Source organism: Oncorhynchus mykiss, chromosome 15, assembly GCF_013265735.2.
Source record: "Oncorhynchus mykiss isolate Arlee chromosome 15, USDA_OmykA_1.1, whole genome shotgun sequence".
Lineage (NCBI taxonomy): Eukaryota > Metazoa > Chordata > Actinopteri > Salmoniformes > Salmonidae > Oncorhynchus > Oncorhynchus mykiss.
The window spans coordinates 22,373,542-22,395,112 of NC_048579.1; the positions used below are offsets into that span (position 1 = coordinate 22,373,542).

The window sequence follows — 21,571 nt, forward strand, 5'->3', positions numbered from 1 at the left end:
AGGTATATCTCTCTGGTCACCCCCAAAACCAATTCTTTCTTTGGCCGCCTCTCCTTCCAGTTCTCTGCTGCCAATGACTGGAACGAACTACAAAAATCTCTGAAACTGGAAACACTTATCTCCCTCACTAGCTTTAAGCACCAGCTGTCAGAGCAGCTCACAGATTACTGCACCTGTACATAGCCCACCTATAATTTATCCCAAACAACTACCTCTTTCCCTACTGTATTTATTTATTTAGCTCCTTTGCACCCCATTATTTTTATTTCTACTTTGCACATTATTCCACTGCAAATCTACCATTCCAGTGTTTTACTTGCTATATTGTATTTACTTTGCCACCATGGCCTTTCTTTTGCCTTTACCTCCCTTATCTCACCTCATTTGCTCACATCGTATATAGACTTGTTTATACTGTATTATTGACTGTATGTTTGTTTTACTCCATGTGTAACACTGTGTGTAACATATGTGTCAAACTGCTTTGCTTTATCTTGGCCAGGTCGTAATTGTAAATGACAACTTGTTCTCAACTTGCCTACCTGGTTAAATAAAGGTGAAATAAAATAAATAAATAAAAATAATAGCCCAGTCAGATAAGCTGCTGATATTTTTTTGTTTTAAAGCAGACAGTTTTCTTTTAATTTCCTTATAAAATATTCTCGATACAGTCCTTCCTATGAGGTGAAAGACTATTTATTTTGCTCAAATGTCTTTCCCTAAATAGGGCGTGGCTACCTGCTTTAATAATTCTAAATGGCCACATTTAGCATGCGTTTCCAATTGACCTTATAAGTGTGACAAGTTACAGTACATTTGACCCTTGAACTAGGTTTACTGTACTATTTCCCAGTGTGCACAGAAGTCAATTCAACATCTATTCCAAGTTGGTTCAATGTAATTTCATTCAAATGATGTGGAAGCAATGTTGATTCAACCAGTGTGTGGTTAGTGGAATGTCTTTCTGGATATTTTCATCTCCTTGTAGTGGAATAATTACATTAGTCAATGAAATTACCTCTTTATTCCAGAATAAAACACCCAAAACAGTGCACTCTGCCTCTAAGAATCATGAGTCTGCTTATGCCGTAGTGGTCATTTTTGTATACTTATTTTTGTATACTTACAATGTAGTTTGCTTTTATTAAGAGTTGATACTAGTTGATTATAAGAATAAAACTTGTCCGGGAGAGATATGATTCTTATAAGAGGATTCAATTCCAAACGATATATTTATTAATATGTTGGTATATTTTCTATCCAGTACCTGGGTAGTGAGGTGACCTTGCCCCACTTCTCGATGCAGAAGCGTCGTAGGCCGTTGCTTCCCCGTAGGGCAGCGAAGCCTTCGTATGGAACGCTGGAGGTGCCCGTCACAAACTGCAGCAGCCGCAGTCTCTGCTCGTTGTTGAAGCGTTCCACCGCGCCCCAGAACCACCGCATCACTATGTGGCCGTCATGGTAACCTGGGGAAGGATTTATTAGGGTTCATTGGTGAGGTCAGTGTAGGTGTAACTGACTGGTACACAACCCTGGTTATCCTCACTGCTTTGTGTTCTGCATCAACCGTACACATGTGGTTGCTACACACTGAGGGTGAAATGGATTGAGTCAACCCCTTACTTAGTGTTTGAGAAATGAGCTCATTAACTGCAAGTCATTGTCATCACTATTAATACTGTGGACCGAGAAGCTAGCTCCCATTCTGAGAGCAAATTTAATGTTCACCACTTTCTGTTCCATTTTGAAAGTTTTCACTTTAAATTACAAACTGCAATCTAAACAGGGCGCTGTTTGCTTTGGAGGCTGTGGTGAGAAGGGTCACTGCAGGCTTTCCAGTCCAGCTTGTGATCCAATCCATCCACAGCAAACTGACGTCTTTGCCAAACGAAAGAGCAAACGGCTCCAATTGTGCAGATGATGAGTTTGGCCAATTAAGAGCTTAGCCATAATGAGAACCAGATGAGCAGCCTGGCAGCTGGAGCACGGCCTTCTGGGTGATTAATGAGTTATGGACGTTTATGGGCATTTCGGGACTTGCCGGACCCTCCGCCACATCTGTCTGTTCAAAGGAGGCAGAGAGAAATTGCAACGGCGCTCATGATGTGGCCGTAATCAGTTACAGACGCACACTCTCTTATGTCAGGTGACATGGTGCATATGCGCTAATGAGGCCGTGAGACGGATGTTCCGGCATGTTCTACTTGGCGTTGACCGCTCTGTGTCATTACAGGTCTGTCAGTTGGAACATAGACTCTAGTACTTTGTTATGCAGAAAGGGACACATTGGTTTATGCTTCCAAAAACATAGGCTTTTACATTAAACAGCATGACTGTCAGTGACAGCTTTTCAACCATCACTTGGTCTTTGTCAGTCTTTTTACATTACTACTTTCTTTCCTTCCCTGTGTGGTCTGCAGCACTGTCAGTTTCAGTTTGAACTCTTAGGGGAAAAAAGGTGCTATCAAGGTTCCAAATGAGTTCTTCGGCTGTGCCCATAGGAGAACCCTTTTTGTTTCCAGGTAGAAACCTTTTTGGGTTCCATGTAGAACCCTCTAGGAAAAGGGTTCTACATGGAACCCAATAGGGTTCTTCAAATGGTTCTCCTATGGGGACAGCTGAAGAACACTCTTAGGTTCTTGATAGCAGCTTTTTTTCTCAGAGTCAATAGTACATGTTTTACTTTCGGGAAACAAAACATTTTCCTTGGACACTTCACAAGATGACTATCCTAGAACAGAAATAGAAGTACTCAGATATCTGCATTGATTTTTACTTTCTCACCTCCTCTGTACTCTGTGTTGGTCCTCCAGTCGTTTAGGTCGATCTCAGCCGTCCCTGCAATGACCAGCTCCAGCTCTCTGGCATCAAACACCGACACCAGACGAGAGTCTACCACCTGGGGCCAGAGGAGGGTTGGAGAGGGGATTAGGGATGTCAATAGATTGCCTGCTGTTCCACAAATGAATGGAATTCACTTGGCAATGGTGAGATGGAAGTCTCTGACACTTCCTCTAGAGACCATACCTTCCTTTGGCATTTACAGATCGAGAGGGACTGGATAGGTGTAAGCATCATTATAATGGGGAGGTTCCGCCATATTGCTTATACCCATCCTATTCTTTCAGATCTGCAAACACTGAGGGGTTAGTAGGGGTCAAAGGCCATGTGGGGTATTCTAGGTTTGTGCTGTACCTCATAGAAGCCTCGGACCAGGGCCTCAGTCTGCTGCACCACCCCGCGCTCTACCCTCCACTTGGCCATGCGCTCAATGTACTCCTTCTTGTTCTTCTCCGTCACCTGAAGGTTGGAGCCACCCGACTTTAGCTCCCGCTCCGTCACCTGACACAGGAAATGACAAACAGGAAATTATGTCAGAGAACTGTATTTATGAAGAGTGTGTGGTGTGGGGACCATTTTGGGCTAAAATAACTTTTGCTTCTTTGACCTCCCAACAAAAGATGTACTCTGGTGTGGTGGGCAGATGTTAACTTCGAAATTAAACTTTAAAGTGAAACTTACAACACATTTCATTCTGTCCTGGGCAGAAGAATATAATAATTTATTGATAAAGTACTCCATTTCCCCAAGTTACAACATACTACAAAGTGCTAGGTCAGGCTAAGCAGAGACAGTCAAAGCCCTAGTGCCTCGTGGCCTACCTCATCCCTGAGACTGATCCCTGAGACTGACCCCTAACAGACTGACTCCTAACTGAGACTGACCTGGCCAAAGACCTCCTCATTGACAGTGAAGGTGAGGTCCAGGATGTCAGTGATGTCATTTTCCTTCATCCACTGGAGACTCTGATGGAACTCCTCATCCAGATACTCCAGATCACTCAGGTCTGTGGATCTGTGAGAACATCACACATTGACTGGTTGACTGATTGATATGATTTTACAGTAGGATTCCTTTTAGTTGATGTGTAGCATGATGCAATGTTAGTACAGATACATTGTACAGGGAGAGGAGTGTGTGAGGTAATTGTACAGGGAGAGTTGTGAGTCGGGTAGATTGTGGCACAAGACGTGTGTGTGTGTGTGTAGGGTGAAGAGAGGTAATTGAGGTACAGAAGTAAGAATGTGTAGGCTAGATTATGGTACAGGTGTGTGCGTGTGTGGGGGGTATATGGAAGCAAAAGGGTGGTCAATGCACTCACAGTCTGAGGAGGGCCTTGTAGAAGGGTCGTGTGAAGAAGGCATCCAGCAGATACTGGTGGATCAGGGCCAGGCCTAGAATACGCCCACTGAAGCGGAACCTAGGAAGGAAAGGAGACGAGGAGAGGAATCCACTTTTAGATTATTGAGAGGCAGACCATGGTCTTGGACAGGACAAGCTGCATAAACCTGTCTTCGTCTTCCAAAGGTAAAAACTGTGGAAAAGCGCTATCAACTGTTCAGGAAAGGGTATATTCTCAAGGAATGAAGGATGTTGTTGGTTAATGGTATAATTGACACCAATTTACTTTCAACTTGTGACTGGTAATTAATGACTCGGCAGAGTGCCATCTGCCAAGCTATAAACTTTACCCTCATTGGTTCAAGTCCAGCGTCCAATGACAGGCTAATTGGAATGCTATGGCAACCATTTTGTGTCCATGAAGTAGTTTAATTTCCGGTGACAATGAACGGAGCTCACAAGGCTGCATTTCCACTAAGAGTAAAACAGGGAATATTACAGGGTGTTGGCTACATTTCACAGCTTATGTTAGTTTCTCCTCTATAGGTTTAGTTTTTCAGTCTATGCTATTACACTAGTCATTTGCCGGAGTACACAAGTAATTTGCGCTGTTGAAAACCAACAATCCTTGTACTATTTCCCCACTGCTTCAGGGTTGACACAGATGGTAAATACATCATACTGGTACATCATACCATGTTTACTAGAGTGTCATCATTATGTTTGTGTCAAGGGGAATATTAAACGATGCTTGGTTTTACATGACTCCCCTAGTCCCACCAATAAAATGCTAACGAGCGATATTAACCCTAGACAATTTGATGACCTACACCAGTTGCACGGTGATCATAAACTCCTTGGTGCTCCTTGGCTAAAGATGCACAGAAACCAACTGTAAAACATCTGGTTTTATTTGTATTTGTATTCATTAATAGACTCTTGGCTAAGCCTCCCTTAAAGAAGAGATTCATATCTCATTGGCTGCATTTACTCAGGCAGCCCAACTCTGATATTTTTCCCAATTATTCTAGGTCTCTCTTTAAGCAGTGTTATGGTGTCTCTCTTGTCATGATGTGTGTTTTGTCCTGTATTTTTAGTTTTAATCCCCCATCCCCACAGGAGGACATTTGCCTTTTGGTAAAACAAATAAGAATTTGTTCTTACCTGACTTGCCTAGTTAAATAAAGGTTAAATTAATCTGATTGGTCAATAACCAATTAGTGGTAAAATATCAGATTTGGGCTGCCTGTGTAAACACAGACAATAGATCACCTGGTTAAATACCTGCATAAAAAAGTAAAAATTACGATAATATGCTCTCTCAGGGTATCAGTCCTCACCATTCCAGATGGTTCTCAACGAAGGCAGACATGGGGCTGATCTGGACGGTGTAAGTGTCGTTGGCTGAGTACTCAAACAGGCCGTAGTAAGGGTTGAATAGCTCTTGGGACAACAGGAAGAAGAACTCCCTGGAGGGGCCGCTGTAGTCCAGCCTAGAGACGGGGGACATGGGGGATGTAGTTTTAAAAATACGGCAATGGGATCAATCCCACATGCACATGCTTCCATGCACATACATGCACACACAAACACAAACACGCTTACCCCTCCTCTCCCAGGAAGGTGATGTAGAGCTTGTTCCTCTGCAGCTCCTTGCGGGAGTAGGCCATCACCTGGTTGAAGGTGCCCTCCAACAGGTGGTCTCTTCTGATGATCAGTCTGGGACAATAATTAAATGATTAGCAAACTACAGTTCCTGTACAGACATGCTTATCTCCTCTCATCACATCATCTTACTGGGTCTTATAGAGCTATTCAGAACATTTAAGATAGAAATTCAGACATAATCCACAATGCTACATGGTAGAGAATCATCTACTGTTTCTATCTCTAGCTGTAGATTCTGCTTGCAACATCTTGCAATTTCCTTGACATATACAGTAATTACCACCAGGGGGTGGGTATCAGCATATACACTCAAGTATGCGTCACACACACACACACACACACACACACACACACACACACACACACACACACACACACACACACACAGACACAGAGAGACTTACTTGATCTTCCCTGGCCCCTGGCCATAGCCCTTAGCTTCCAGCTTCCTGTAAAAGTTACGCAGTTTGGCTTCAAAGTCTCTGCGGTATGGAGCCGGAGCTCGGGCCCTCTGTAAGCCTGCCAACACACACAAACACACAAGCACACACACAGAGTGAGCGATAGCCATAATTTACATCTAAGCTAATACAACTGCAATCAATACCTTATACATACATAATTCATGGACTTCAAGGCCCAGTGAAAAACACAGGCACTTATGGGCAGTTGTTAAGAGTTCAAAACCTTCCCCACTAGTGTAGCTGAGCCAATGATCATCCTTGTTGTTGTATTTTTTTGGGGTCACGTTTTGATGCCTGAAGCACTTCCACATCCCTAAGTGACCGTATTCACCATCTAATGCACAGTGTATATCCGACCAGCGGTGGAATATGCTGCCACAGTGTGGCATGCTGGGCTAACCAAGGGACAATCCGATACCATCGAGAGAGGACAGAGAAGAGCAGTTCTTATCATCATTGGCACATTTGTGATCCATCAGTCAACTCATTTTTTGACATGACTTGAAGCTAGCCTGAGTCAGGCCAGCCTCAGTTCAACAGAGCAAGGGAGGAGAAAAGTACTACTCAGATGCATGCACCAATCTGGGCCTACCATCACTTCACACGCACTCGCAGGGAAAGTCTCTTCACAAGATTACATTTTACATTTTTGACCCTTAGCACCGTGTCCTCCCACTTCAACGATCGTCTGTGAGCCTACACCAGACCTGCTCCTCAACTAAAATGGAACTGATCCACTGCAGGACTGAGCGTTTCTGTTGCAGCGCCGTCCCAGCCATGGTCCGCCTGCTGAACAGTTGATTGTATTGCCAATTGTAATATTCAAATTTAAGTTGGGTTCACAATTAAGCATGTTGCTGACATTTGTACAATGTTCTGTTGAAAAAGCAGTCAAAAAAACTTCTCTCTCAACAAAGACCAAAGGGAGAGAAAATGCAGCATCATTCCAATCCAGGTTTGCCTCCCTCCAGCTGTGGCCCTGCTCCCATTCATCCATTAATAGCTCCTCTGCTCTCATCAAAAATAATAAGAACCCCTGACACCTCCTCATGGCCTCTTAACGACTCTATCAGCTCATTAACGCTGCATGGCCATGCTCTAATGTAGCACAGCAGGGCCTTTCATGGGGAGTGATGATCGTATTGTGAGGATGCTAGCTGTTAGCTGCTAGCCTAGCACCAAAGATATTAACAACTAACCCAAGATATACTGAACAAAAATAGAAACACAACATGCAACAATTTCATTGATTTTACTGCGTTGCAGTTCATGTAAGGAAATCAGTCCATTGAAATAAATTCATTAGGCCTTAATCTATGGGATTTCACATGGCTGGGCAGGGGTGCAGCCATGGGTGCCCCTGGGAGGACATAGGACCACCTAATGGGGAACCAGGCCCTGCCAATCAGAATGATTTTTTTTCCCCACAAAAGGGCTTTATTACAGAGAGAGATACTCCTCAGTTTCAACAGCTGTCCGGGTGGCTGGTCTCAGACAATCCTGCAGGTAAAGAAGCCGGATGTGGAGGTTCTGGGCTGGTGTGGTTACACGTGGTCTGCGGTTGTGAGACCGGTTGGATGTACTGCCAAATTCTCTAAAACAACTTTGAAGGTGACTTATGGCAGAGAACATAAAATTCTATGGGAACACTTCTGGTGGACATTCCTGTAGTCACCATGCTATTTGCACTCATCCCTTAAAACTTGAGACATCTGTGGCATTATGTTGTGTGACATTTTATTGGCCTTTTATTGTCCCCAGCACAAGTGGCACCTGTGTAATGATCATGCTGTTTAATCAGCTTCTTGATATACCACACCTGTCAGTTGGCAAAGGAGAAACACTCACTAACAGGGATGTAAACAAATGTGTGCACAAACATTTCCGAGAAATAAGATTTTTATGAGGCGTATGGAACATTTCTGGGATCTTGAACATGAAACATGCGAACATTTTTGTTGACGAGTCTACGATACGTAAAACACTAAACAAGAATGGTGTTCATGGGAGGACACCATCGAAGAAGCAATTGCTGTCCAAAAACAAAATGTCTGCACGTCTGAAATTTGTAAAAGTGCACCTGGGTGCAAAATATTCTGTGGACAGATGACACTACAGTTGAGTTGTTTGGAAGGAACACACAACACTATGTGTGGAGAAAAAAAGGCACAGCACACCAACATCAAAACCTCATCCCAACTGTAAAGTATTGTGGAGGGAGCATCATGGTTTGGGGGCTGCTTTGCTGCTGCTATCATCAACGGAAAAATGAATTCCCAAGTTTATTAAGACATTTTGCAGGAGAATGTTAGGCTATATGTCCGCCAATTGAAGCAGAAGTTGGGTGATTCAACAGCACAACGACCCAAAACACAGAAGCTGTCATGTGTGCTCCCTCTCTGGCCTCTAGGTCACCAGGCTGCTCGTTATGGTGCACACCTGTCACCATCATTACGCACACCTGCGCGTCATCAGACTCACCTGAACTCCATCACTTCCCAGATGACCTTCTCTACATTTGTCACTCCCTTTGGTTCCTTCCCCAGGCATCATTGTTTCTGTTTCAGGTTCATGTCTGTGCGTTGTTCGTGTTTTGTTTATTGATTAACCCGATTGAGATGCTGTGGCATGACCTCAAGAGAACAGTTCACACCAGGCATCCCAAGAATATTGCTGAAATTAAACAGTTTTGTATAATGGAATGGTCCAAAATTCCTCCTGACCTTTGTGCAGGTCTGACTACAGAAAACGTTTGGTTGAGGAGGTCAACCAGTTACTAAACCCAAGGGTTCACATACCTTTTCTTTCCTGCACTGTGAATGTTTACATTGTGTGTTCAGTAAAGACATGAAAACCTATAATTGTTTATGTGTTATTAGTTTAAGCAGACTGTGTTTGTCTATTGCTGTGACCTAGATGAAGATCAGATCAAATTTTATGACCAATTTATGCAGAAATCCAGGTATTTCCAAAGAGTTCACATATTTTTTCTTGACACTGTATCTGCACATTTCAAATAAGGAACACTCTCTGTGAAGCGTGTATGTGCAATAATTCAATTCGCCCTTGCACTACTTGTAATATATTTTTTAATTTAGCAAAGCTCCATGTCTACAAAACTTAGTGAACTCTGTTCGAAACAGATTCCAGCTTTGGGAACAGAGAACTGTATTGCGATCTGGCTTTTCTTCGATGAGAAAATCAGCAGAATGTCGGCCCAGTTCCACCTCGCTCCATACTCTCCCACTGCCGGCCACTGGGCTTCCTCTATTGCTCTATGGTGTGATATTTAAGCAATAAGGGCCAAGGGGTTGTGGTCAATATACCATGGCTAAGGGCTGTTCTTATGCATGATGCAAACCGGAGTGCCTAGATACCACAAACCCCCAAGGTGCCTTATTGCTATTATAAAATGGTTACCACGGTAATTAGAGCAGTAAAAATACATGTTTTGTCATACCCGTGGTATACGGTCTGATATACTACGGCAGTCAGCCAATCAGCATTCATGGCTCGGACCACTCAGTTTATAATGGATTCTATTTCACAGTGTAATTATTCATTCATAACTGGCGCTAGGAGCCCACAGTATGGTCTGACTGATATTTCATAGCCAGTGTAATTATGGGTATGTTATCTTTGTAAAGGCCGAGGATAGAATGTTGACACCATCAACCCAATTGCTCATTTAAATCACTCATTGTGGTTTGCATTGAGTGGTGCTTGGGCTTCATAATAGCTACTGCTCAAGAGGTGACTGGTTGTTTCCCTTAATGGGACTAATTCATAAGTGGCACTTGTTATGACTTGATTTCATGTGGTTCTAAGGATCCTGATTGGCTTAGGTCCTTAGTGCAGTCCGAGTGGTTACCCTCACTTAAATAAATGATGCCTATTCAGACATGGTTTGGGTTATTAAGTTAGGAGGGATTGGTGGTGGCCCATGAGGCTAGAGCCCTGTACTTGGTTAGCATACATGAGAGCTGATTGGCTGGTCAGTGAAGTTAAAAGTAAGGGAAGACCCACCTGGGGAGTTTTGTGGCGAGGATCCGGGTGAGCAGCGAGGCGAGAAGCTGTACCCCGGGTGAAAGGAGTGGGGTGGAACATAGGACATGATTTCCTCCTCAAACAAGCTGCAGGGGAGAGAGATTGACAGGGAGGGAGGGAGATAGGGAGAGAGGGAAAGTGAGGAAGGGAAAGTGAGGGAGAGAGAGCGTTAAAGGGATAGTTTACAAATTCGAAATGGTCCAAATGTTATGGACACCTAGAAAGTACAAAGTATCAAGTCTTTATTCCATTCCATTTCGTGAAGGAAATTATCCCTGCATTCTATACAGAAACTGTCTGTCGATCATGTAGATTACAGGGTTTGCTCTCCTCACAAACATGGTAGACAGACTGTAACATATACCAATTCTGTCAGGCTGGGTCTGTGAACTATAAACCAATCAAATTACGGCTGCTGGCTGGTCTGTGGACTATAAACCAATCACATTACGCCTGCTGGCTGCTGGTTTTGGGCATGGATATATAGGCCTAAAGTAATACAGTGTGCCCATGTGAAGGGTGTAATCGGATTGGCTGTGAGACAGACAGTGAATGAGCCGTGGGACAAGATGCTCTGGGTTTACTGTAATCTAGCCAGCGTCAGGCCAGCGGAGCCCCGCAGAACCAGCCAAAACAACCATCTAGTATCAACAACAACAGGGTAAACAAGACTACCTCAGTAGAATGACCAGGTCAGCATCACAAGACAGCTTCTCCACCCCCTGTGAACCTTCCGTCTTGATGTAGTGGATCTTCTCCCTGATTGGTTGACAGAGTGAGGGCAGTCAAACATCCAGCCAAATTGTGACCTTAGAATTCTAAGGTTCTATCGGCAACAAGAGGATTCTGAGACTGGCTTTAAACAAAAACTCACTGTACTGCAGTGAGGTTATTAGTGTACTGCAGTGAGGTTATTACCGAACGTATTTGTTCACAACGTAAACACAAAAAGGTAAAAATACAAACTCATGAAACAATTCATAAAGCAACAATAAGTCTTGCAAAATATATAATATATAGAGGATCACCTTAGTACATGGTTCCTGGCCAGGCTCGGCTGGCGCTCTTGAAGCATCTCAAAGATGTTTGGCTGGCGAAGAAACGCCACTATCTTGTCATTGTAAGCTGTGTTGAGGGGGAGACAGAGGGGCATTTATTGAGATGACTCATGTATTGGAGGCAGCTCTACAGACTGGTCACTAGCTGGTAAAGTCACAAAGTCAGAAAATCTGATTTGAAACTTAACCCTGACCTTAACCCTAGCCTTAACCACACTGCTAACCCTAACCTTAAATGCTGGAAACCTGATCATATTTTTACGATATAGACCATTTTTACTTTGCAGTTGGCCCACGTGAAGTTCTGCCTCCAGGGCAAGATTCATGACAATAAAGGTTAACCTGGACAGAGGGCAGGAAAGTGATGCGCAACACTATCTCTATCTATGATGGTTAAAACAAAGTGACCTTTCTGTCAAATGGCACTCATCAGACAGAGAAACTGGGGAGACAGAAGTCATGATGAAGTTAGCTCTCGTCCAGGGTGTTATATGCAGCTTGCTGATGATGAGGTTCAGAATTAGCAAGCTGCATTTAAGTCCTTGGACCAGTGCAAGAGTATGAGGGATCGTGCTGAGATACTTCCTTTGGGTTATTGCTATTCACACGAATTGTGTTAGTACTCTGTGGTTTCCGGATAACTTCAAAAGATAACAGTAACTTTATAGTGTGGCTAATTATTCAAAATACACCAAACAGATGACAGAGTGCAGGCAAGACGACTGGTCGCACATCTTGTCCTCCATTCGAGAACATGTTCAGAGAAAATGTCACGCTGTCGTTGCTCAACACGTCTGGATAACTTACTGCATGTCTAAGTGAACACAACTACCCCACTGAACCCATTTCCGATGGAAGACGGCTATCCGGTTAAAACCGCCCATCACTCTGTCCTAGTCCTGACATGACTGAGGAGAGGAGAGGCATTCTGTGGCACTCTGGGCTTTGTAATCACAGCGAGCGCTGTGCAGCTCAACCGCACCAGTGGAGACGTTACAGATACGAGGAGGATGAGAAGGAACCATAGACCTACATGAGGGGAATGAGGAGGAATATAAATTCCTACGGCAAGCCAGCGTGTCTTTAAGTGCCACGCCAGCTGTGGTGGCTAGGGCCGTGCCTGTGGCCTGGCTGATTCAGGAACCATTTTCAGGGTAATTTGGACAGAGAGAAAAAGGAGTGTCTCAGGGGACGTGATAGAGTCACACAATCATTGTCCTCAGCAAAGAGACTCTCCGTTGAGACAAGCTGTATGCTTCTGGTTTGGCCCTCACTAGAAACACTTGGGGTGGATCAGTTGGTAGGAGGGTTGGGCTCTTGCATAGATCACCGACACTGAATACCGGTACGCGTGTCGTCAAGACCATTTGGATGAAAGTCTGCTAAATGCCTAAACACAAACAGACAAAATATGTGTGACTATGATTGAGCACGAGGGTCCAAGTTCTGTAAAAGTTACCGCCACAGCCGCACAATATGGACTCTGCTGCAGCACTTACATGGTGCACCTAACGGTGTGGAGTCGGCGTTGTACTGGCTACGTATGGCGGCTACCAGGCTGTTCCCAGGTCTGTGAATCAGGGAAGCTACTCGACTCCGGGACACATCAGACGCCTGGGACAGACACCACAAAGATCATCATCACTGTGATCCTCGTCGTCATAATCTCAATCGTCAGCTCATAGAAGACATTAGATGAGTCTACTATTGACTCCATTGGTAATGACAAATAGACCATTCAATTCCATTCCAAGAGGATTCTCTCACCTCTCCAGCACTGTAGCTGCGCAGTCTCTGCAGGTGCTGCCTGTGGGTCAGATGGTTGGGCAGACGGCCGTTCTGTAAGGGGATCCTGGGGTCAATGAAGGTTGTCGCCCGGCTGTTGTGGTCCACGAAAAACGACTGGAAAGAAGAGGAAAACAAGGTCAAACAGAGATTTACATGAACAGGACTTGAGATGAAGTATCCAGGGGAAACCCACAACCATGGTACCTACAGTTTCATCACATGTCACCATGGCTCAAGTCTCTTTCCACTGTGGCTAGACATTATAGGTGGAATCCTGACTTCAGATAACTCAAGCTTCTTATTGACATCAATTATGGAATCGGGGTACAATCAGAATCTCTGGGAATTCTAAGTTTCATCATTTACCATTTCAGGACTAATCTCCATCGCTCCACACTAACTACAACCTAACTATAAGTGCATAGACGTATGTTGGATAAGTGAGCAGACCTTTACCTTGCCCTGTGGGTCTGTTTTGATCTCCCAGCCTCGGGGCAGCTCTAGTTGTGTGTCGGCAAACTTGTTGAGGAAAATCACCAGGTCTCTGTTGTGCTGGTAGCGCTCAAAGTTGCGGGCGTCCCGCCGTACCTTCAGGATCATGTGCTTCAGACAGGTACTGTTGGTGAATATCCGGTAGGCACCCTGGGATCGCCACACAGAGAACACATTACATTGCAGGACGTGGCGTGGTGTGGTTATACTGTGACATTGGGGAAAAAGACCCAATTTACTGGCTTGCAATGCTACTGAACGCTATTGGAGTCATTGTGCACAGAAGGCGCAACCAACGCTCTCTCCACGCAAACATACCAGGCTTTGTTACATAAACACATATGCTTTTAGACACCCCCCTGAACTGAAATAGAATGTCACAGAATCCGCAAACAAAGTTATCCGATCGAGTGTATTTAGTAGTAATACACATTATTTGACCTTTCCATCTGATCAACTATCTATAAACTCCTTTCAACCCAGGGGAAGAACTTCTCCCTCTCTGCCTCTCTCTGTCAGTTGACAGGTCACGTCCCCACCTCTGTAACGGCTTCCCTTGCTTTGGCAGGAAGTTGCAGCGAGCTTCGACTCCCAACGGTCGATGGATCAATAACCAGACTCTATTAATAGATCGGCCATCGGTATGGAACAACGCCGTGTCGACCCAACCGCAACCGCTGGGCTTAGTTTGATGAGGTCATGACCGTGAGAGGACCGTGAAGTCACTGTTGGTGGTAATAAGCACCGTTTACCAAGGCAACAGCAGGGTTGGAAATAGATCTGAATTGCTCAGGGATATGACCTGTCCTGTCCTGTGCTGTGCTCCGAGGGAAGATGGTGAACGGGTGAACGGGGGAAACTCCACTGAACAAAACTATAAACGTAACCTGTAAAGTGTTGGTCCCATGTTTTACGAGCTGAAATAAAAGATCCCAGAAATTTTCCAAATGCACAAAAAGCTTATTTGTCTCAAATTTGCTGCACAAATTTGTTTACAACACTGTTAGTGAGCATTTCTCCTTAGCCAATGAAATCCATCCACCTGACAGGTGTGGCATATCAAGATGCTGATTAAACGTCATGATCATTACACAGCTGCACCTTGTGCTGGGGACAATAAAAGGACACTCTAAAATGTGCAGTTTTGTCACACAACACAATGCCACAGATGTCTCAATTTTTGAGTGAGCGTACAATTGGCATGCTGACTGCTGGAATGTCCACCAGAGCTGTTGCCAGAGCATTTCATGTTAATTTATCTACCATAATCCGCCTCTAACATTGTTTTAGAGAATTTGGCAGTATGTCCAACCGGACTCACAACCTGTGACGTGTATGACGTTGTGTATGACGTTGTGTGGGTGAGTGGTTTGCTGATGTCAATGTTGTGAACAGAGTTCCCCATGGTGGGGTTATGGTATGGGCTGGCATAAGCTACGGACAATGAAGACAACTGCATTTTATCAATGCCAATTTGAATGCACAGAGATACCGTGAGGAGATCCTGAGGCCCATTATCGTGCCATTCACCTGCAGCCATCACCCCATGTTTCAGTATTATAATTCAGAGCCCCATGTAAGGATCTGTACACAATTCTAAGAAGCTGAAAATGTACTAGTTCTTCTATGGCCTGCATACTCACCAGACATGTCAACCATTGAGCATGTTTGGGATGCTCTGGATCAACATGCACGACAGTGTGTTCCAGTTCCTGCCAATATCCAGAAACTTCGCACAGCCACAGTCATCAACTCTATGCAAAAGAGATGTGTTGCACTGCATTTGGCAAATGGTGGTCACACTAGATACGGACTGGTTTTCTAATCCACGTCACTTCCCTTTTTTTTAAGGGTATCTGTGACCAACAGATGCATATCTGTATTCCCAGTAGTAAAATCCATAGATTACGGCCTAATGAATGTATTTCAATTGACTGATTTACTTATATGAACTGTAACTCAGAATAGGTTCTTGTGATAGGGCAACAAGGTCCGTGTTAACATGTGCTGTGTCATCAGGTACAGTGGTAGGATCAGAGGTGAGACAGAGGTGAACTGTGTATTTCAACAGAGACCAACATACTGTAGGAATCCAGCGCCAAGTGTTTACACACTGTAGCAAAGTTTGATTTATTCAGAAAGGAAATGAATCACTGGTAGGTTATCAAAGTCAAAACAGAGGGTAAATAAAAGTTCAACTGACAGTCAAACATTACATCCAAAGACCTAAACCATCAAAGGACTATTCCTATTTGAACAGCACTTACGTAGTTGGCGTGCAGGACCGTGAAGAACTCAGGGTGGGTGATGAACTTAACGGCGGGGCACTGGAGGAGCAGGGTGATCTTCTGGTTGCTGACAGGGGATGAGGGGCCCTCTCTCCTTGGCTCTGCACACAAAAGTAGGCAATGCTTGTCTAAATATTGAATAATATATGTACAATATGCATGTATTACATTGATCATGTTAATACCATATTAACGCCATGGTGGTCGAGCATGAAGCTTGCAATGGGTCATGGGTCTGATTTGAATGGAGCCACTCATACGAAAAGGTATGCATACACTATTGTAAGCGTCAACTAAATGGCATATTCCATGATGGTTTAGGTAGAGGAGTGAGATACACACCAATGGCCTGTGGTGGAGAGTCTGTTTCCGTTTCCGTGCTGACACTTCTCTCCAACCTCCGTCCACCACACTCATCCTCCGTCGCCATGGTCCTCTGGATGTTCTGGTACCTGGAAAGGAACAGGGAGTGACATCACTGTACGTCAGTGCACCGACGAGGCGCCTTATTGCGTCGAGGCGCTTTCACGGTCAACTCTGTTGACTTGATCTGCTACTGTACACACTCGAGCAGTAAAAGTAGAAATGAATCTATACAGTACTGCAGCTTGGCACCTTTTTGTCACTGATAAACTAAACTGTATACTTTCAAGATGCAACCCAGGTCAAAGACGGCATCCACCATTCTTAAAGCTGTAATCCATAGCAGTGGAACTGCCAGGTCCGTTTGCGATATAACTGGGTCATTTCTCATCTCTTATTCTTCATTTATTGGCCAGTGGGTGTCCCTTGTGGCATAAAATTAGGTCAGTGTGTGGAACCAGAAATGAGTTTATTTCTGAAGGTGTGTGTTCTGAATCTAATGTGGGCAAATCACTCTGGAGCATGAAAGACATGGGGGCCCTCAGCGACTGGGAGCCAAATGACTTCATTGCATCTTTACAGATTTAAATATGTGTGTGTGTGTGTGTGTGTGTGTGTGGGGGGGGGGGGGGGGTGATTGTGTTTGTGAGGTATAGAAAAACAGAGAATGAAAAAGCGATTGTCAAATGGGAATTTAGGATGCAAGCCCAGACATGTCCACTAGATGGTAGCACTGCACAAACATAAAAGTAAACTGACGGCTTACCACAGAGGGGATATCGCATGAAAAGTAGTTACAGAGCACAATCCAACTGGTCATCACATCGTATGACTAAGGCAAGGCAGCCTAAGAGATATTCAATCATGCATGATCCATTCGGACCATTTTATGCACTGAAGTAGATCCCCCTCTCTGCTCTCGTCCTCTCATCCCCCCCTTTTCTATCCCCCTTTCTTTATTACACTCCCTGTCTCCTCTCTCCATTCCCCTCATCCCCCCTTCTCCGGTGCTTCAGGATGCCCATGGCCAGGAAGAACGTGTACAAACACTAATCTGTTCCCTGTGCTGTGGGCTTACTAAATAGAACATGAAATGTCTTGGCACTTATTTATTTACCTATTTTAACATTGCAGTTGGGGGAGCGGCCAGTTGTGAGTGAATGTATCGATGTCCTCCATGTGCTTGTGTATGCTGGACTGATGCTTTTCAATGTGCATGATGATGAATGAGCATGTGTACGGTGATGCCAAAGGGAAGGACATTAAAGTTCTATTCCGTTCTATTCTCTCAACCCCAGACAAGACCACGAACCACCCACACAACCCAGAAAGTGAGGCATCACAATATACCCTTCTCCCTCCTCCTCCTCTACCACCCTCTCTCAACCCCCTTCCCTCCTCCTCTCACCTCATCCCCTCTTTCTCCCAACCTCACCTCCTGTTGAGCTGCTCCATCTGCTGGGTGGAGCTGGAGCGCTGGATGCCGTTACACTTGGAGGCGGCGTGCGTGGGCCTCCGCCAGGTGGTGGTGCGGTTCACATGGTCCACGTAGAAGACACGTCCGTGGCTGTCGATGCGCGCCTCCCAGTCTGCACACACACACAGGAAGTACAGCGAGAGGGAGGGGGACACAGAGAGGGAGATGTGATTGTAATACGACACCCAATTAAGAATGACAGAAAAAGAAAGGAGAGGAATTGAAGGGAAAGGAAGTTGAAAGGGGTTTGATTAAGAGACCGAGTAGTAGCAAAAGGGAAAGCTGGAGACAGGAAAGAGGAGTAAGGATGGAATGGGAGGTTTGCTTTGGGAGATGATTGAAGCTGACAAGGGGTTATTGTCTGCTGTGGTCAGCTGGCTTTGGGATCAAAGTAATCTCATGGAGGTCGATATTGTATTAAGCAACTAGCTATATGCTTCCCACCCCACGACATTCAGAAAGGTTGCTAACATCAGACAGGAGTTGGACGCCTAAAGGTGCACGCACAGTACATCCCCTGCATGAATGGACCCTCAGTAAATGGTAAACACATGAGCTTAAGTCATTAACTACGTCCCAAATTGCACCCTATTCCCTATATAGTGCACTACTTTTGACAAGAGTCCTATGGGCCCAGGTAAAAAGTAGTGCACTATATAGGGAATAGGGTTCCATTTGGAATGCAGCCCGTGTCAGCTTTGGCAGTCCCTATAGGAATTACACATACATACTGTACATCCACAGCAACAGAGGACCCTTGCCCACAGATTTACACATTAATAGTGAAGGTGACCGAGAGCCAAAGTGACACTTCACCAGCGTGCCTGATGACACATACTGGCAACCATGAAGTGAAAATACAAGGGATCCTTCCTGACTTCTTAAAAATATGATTGAGATCCTGTGTTTAAAACTTGGAAGTGCTTCTAAATGGCATCTGTTGTTTGTGAGACAGGGCTGATGACTAGCTATGATGCCATTAATGAGGTCTACAGTTGTAGCCAAGGACCAGCACGTAAAGTAATCTCCCAAAACCACTTAAGCTTCCGTCCCAACACATCCATTTAGCCTGCTGTACATCTTTCTCCTTTCTGTCATTCCCTTTCCCTGTCTTTCCTCTCTCTCTTCTTGAAACCTTCAGGGTGTTCCGAAGCTGGGCCTCACCCCGGCCAAATCTCTTTCCCTTCTCCTCCCTCTGTTTAATCATCATCTGTCTCTCTGTAGCAGGGCACGGCAGTGGGCGGGGCACGGCAGTGGGCGGGGCACAGCAGTGGGCGGGGCACAGCAGTGTGTGGGGAATCATGGTGATGGGATTCACTCTGGGATTAGAAACCTGCTGGCTTTCACAACATATGGCACGGAGTGAGGGAGAGAGAGAGAGAGATCATCTCATCTGACACCCACCCACCCAGGAAGTGGATTATAACCCACTAAATGCACAGCAGTACAGCCTGCTAGTCGAAGCAGCAGAAAATATCCTCACCCCAAAATCAAGGCAAAGGTATTGAAATGGAACGTATCGCTCATGAGACGATGTTGCATCAGTTGTATACTACTGTATTCAGACTGGCAGAATCATGGGTAGTATAGTCAGTGCTGTGGCAAGCAGACAGGGAGACAAACAGAGAAACATGCATACAGGATATTATTACTGTGGAGGGAGTTACTTTGAGTCAGCGTGGAGAGATGTGGGTATTATCACTGCACTGCAGAGTAGAGCTGAATATTCAAGCCTATTCGGGGATGTGGATGTGTCTACTTGAGGCTGTAAGGTGCTTACGTTAGATATGAGGGCTTTGGGAGATGCACGATTGAGAGGCAGTTACTGTCAGAGATAGTCTGTAGTTTGGTACTGTTTTGAAGAATGTGTGTGTGTGTGTGTGTGTGTGCGCACATTCACGTGTCCTAAATACTAACACAGTATGTCTGTGAGCTGTGAGCATATAAACAACATCTCCTGATAGAAATATACCTCCTAGCAGCAGCTCTTCTCCATCCCTGCTCTGCTTATTCTAATGAGCTGGAATAGAGCCCCTCTTGGTGCAGCAGCACTATATTTGTGGCTGTCAGATCTCTCCCCGGTAACTCTCCACTGATTTGGTTTTTGGAGGCTATTTTTAGCCATTTCATAGTAAAAACCAAAGCTCAGCAGGGCTTCTGCTGGTGTGACATTGCACCAAATTCCAATATCAACACAGAGAAAGACCAACCGAAAAACAGGATGAATTCTCTGCTCACAGGGGAAGAGAAACTTGAGTAAACAAAATAAAAAATGAAAAGCAATGTAAAAAGAAAGAGTGAAATATTTCATCGTATTTTTTTCTTTTGTGAATACTTTCCATTTTGCTGCAATTTAACTTACAGAAGAGTTCACAAGGAACCATCTATGTTAGACATTTTCCAGAGCCAGTCACATTAATCTCTTCTCTAGGGTTCATGGAACTTGTAGTCCAACAGACCTTAGTGTGAGGCGAACCCAACAGCCTCCACTAGTATCAGACGCCCTGCTGATATAAATATAGACTGCCTCTCCCGCTCTGCCTCTCTAGGGCCTGTCACTATAGAAACGGTGGTGGCGAGGGCTGTGGTGCCTGATGTGTGAGATGGTTAGATGTACAGCACCCCAGGATGCCACACAGTAGCATATACTGTAGTACCACCTAGAAACCCAATCTGGCAAAACCTTGGACATAAAACACGCCAGGTCTCATGACCTCAGTGGGACCAGGGCGACCAGAAATGACTGTTCTAGATGGTCAAATCACCATGGCGTGAATGGTCGTACAGAAAACATCAAGGATGGATCAATGTACTGATAGACAGAGAGATGGATAGGTACCACCAGAGTGGTGTGTCCCTCGCCATTGGAGAGATGTTAAGAGAAATGGCTACATGCACATCGATGAATGCGACACACATATCCAAGCCCCCGGGCGCGTGCACACACAGACACACGACTCCGGGGTAAGAGTAAGGGTGGTGAATGATGTTGGAAGTCTTACTTGGAGGCAACGGTTCATCAACAGTTGGGTAATGGTGGGTGTCAGGTCGCAAAGCAGGAGGATGACCGCATGGCAAGTAACTATCTCCTATATAGACATGGGAGGAGAAACACAGGGGAAGCTGTGAGCTAACAGAGGTGGGAAATGGAGGTTGGTGAACGTAGACATGTATCCCATATATCAGCTCACATCGGATATATGTCAGGGGATGAGAAATTGGAGGAGAAAATGCAGTTTCAGTGTTATTGAGAGATTTTGTTGCCAGGTTGGAGACCTGCTTTCGCCGAGTTGACCCCAGCTAAATAAATCAGGAGGTAGAAAAGTAAATACCCGTGCAGAATGGATGCCACTGAAACTTAATGATGGCGCATGGTATTTCTAGGGCACTCTACCCAGCCTAGAGGGACCACAAAGTAAACACCACCTTACAGTGCCCAGAGAGAGTGAGCGAAAGAGAGAGAGAGTCAGGGATTGAGATAGAGAGACACATTGTGGGGGTGGTGTGGGCGTGACTTTTTTCAGTTCAGAAAGTGCAGTGTGTGTGGCTGCTACTGTATGGCCCTATAAAGTCTGTTTTATTTCTGATTCCTGATTTATCTCCCTTTGGTTTTTCCAGGTTAAATATTTTACTCTCAAAATCATACACATTTTTTTTTGTAATGTTATTTATTTTTATTTACCCCTTTTTTCTCCCCAATTTAGTGGGGAGAACATTTGGTAGTAACAGTCTTGTCTCATCGCT

The 21,571-nt window shown here is 44.8% G+C and overlaps 1 protein-coding gene across 2 annotated transcripts in view; it reads right to left on the minus strand.

The window, feature by feature from the left end:
* The window catches only part of LOC110489790 (E3 ubiquitin-protein ligase HECW1), a 79,165-nt gene that overhangs the window by 6,011 nt on the left and 51,583 nt on the right, over positions 1 to 21,571 (minus strand). The window contains exons 11-28 of one of the 2 annotated variants that reach the window (XM_021562698.2): positions 20,830 to 20,916; positions 17,786 to 17,939; positions 16,330 to 16,439; positions 15,967 to 16,088; positions 13,664 to 13,849; positions 13,187 to 13,321; positions 12,919 to 13,033; positions 11,390 to 11,486; positions 11,037 to 11,120; positions 10,341 to 10,447; positions 6,255 to 6,369; positions 5,788 to 5,901; positions 5,523 to 5,675; positions 4,163 to 4,261; positions 3,726 to 3,855; positions 3,196 to 3,342; positions 2,785 to 2,899; positions 1,268 to 1,466 (exon numbers count right to left, since the gene is read on the minus strand). In XM_021562698.2, coding sequence (XP_021418373.2) covers positions 1,268 to 1,466; positions 2,785 to 2,899; positions 3,196 to 3,342; positions 3,726 to 3,855; positions 4,163 to 4,261; positions 5,523 to 5,675; positions 5,788 to 5,901; positions 6,255 to 6,369; positions 10,341 to 10,447; positions 11,037 to 11,120; positions 11,390 to 11,486; positions 12,919 to 13,033; positions 13,187 to 13,321; positions 13,664 to 13,849; positions 15,967 to 16,088; positions 16,330 to 16,439; positions 17,786 to 17,939; positions 20,830 to 20,916 — 2,269 coding nt within the window. The remainder of the gene's footprint in view (positions 1 to 1,267; positions 1,467 to 2,784; positions 2,900 to 3,195; positions 3,343 to 3,725; positions 3,856 to 4,162; positions 4,262 to 5,522; positions 5,676 to 5,787; positions 5,902 to 6,254; positions 6,370 to 10,340; positions 10,448 to 11,036; positions 11,121 to 11,389; positions 11,487 to 12,918; positions 13,034 to 13,186; positions 13,322 to 13,663; positions 13,850 to 15,966; positions 16,089 to 16,329; positions 16,440 to 17,785; positions 17,940 to 20,829; positions 20,917 to 21,571) is intronic. The other variant, XM_021562699.2, reaches the window with a different exon arrangement.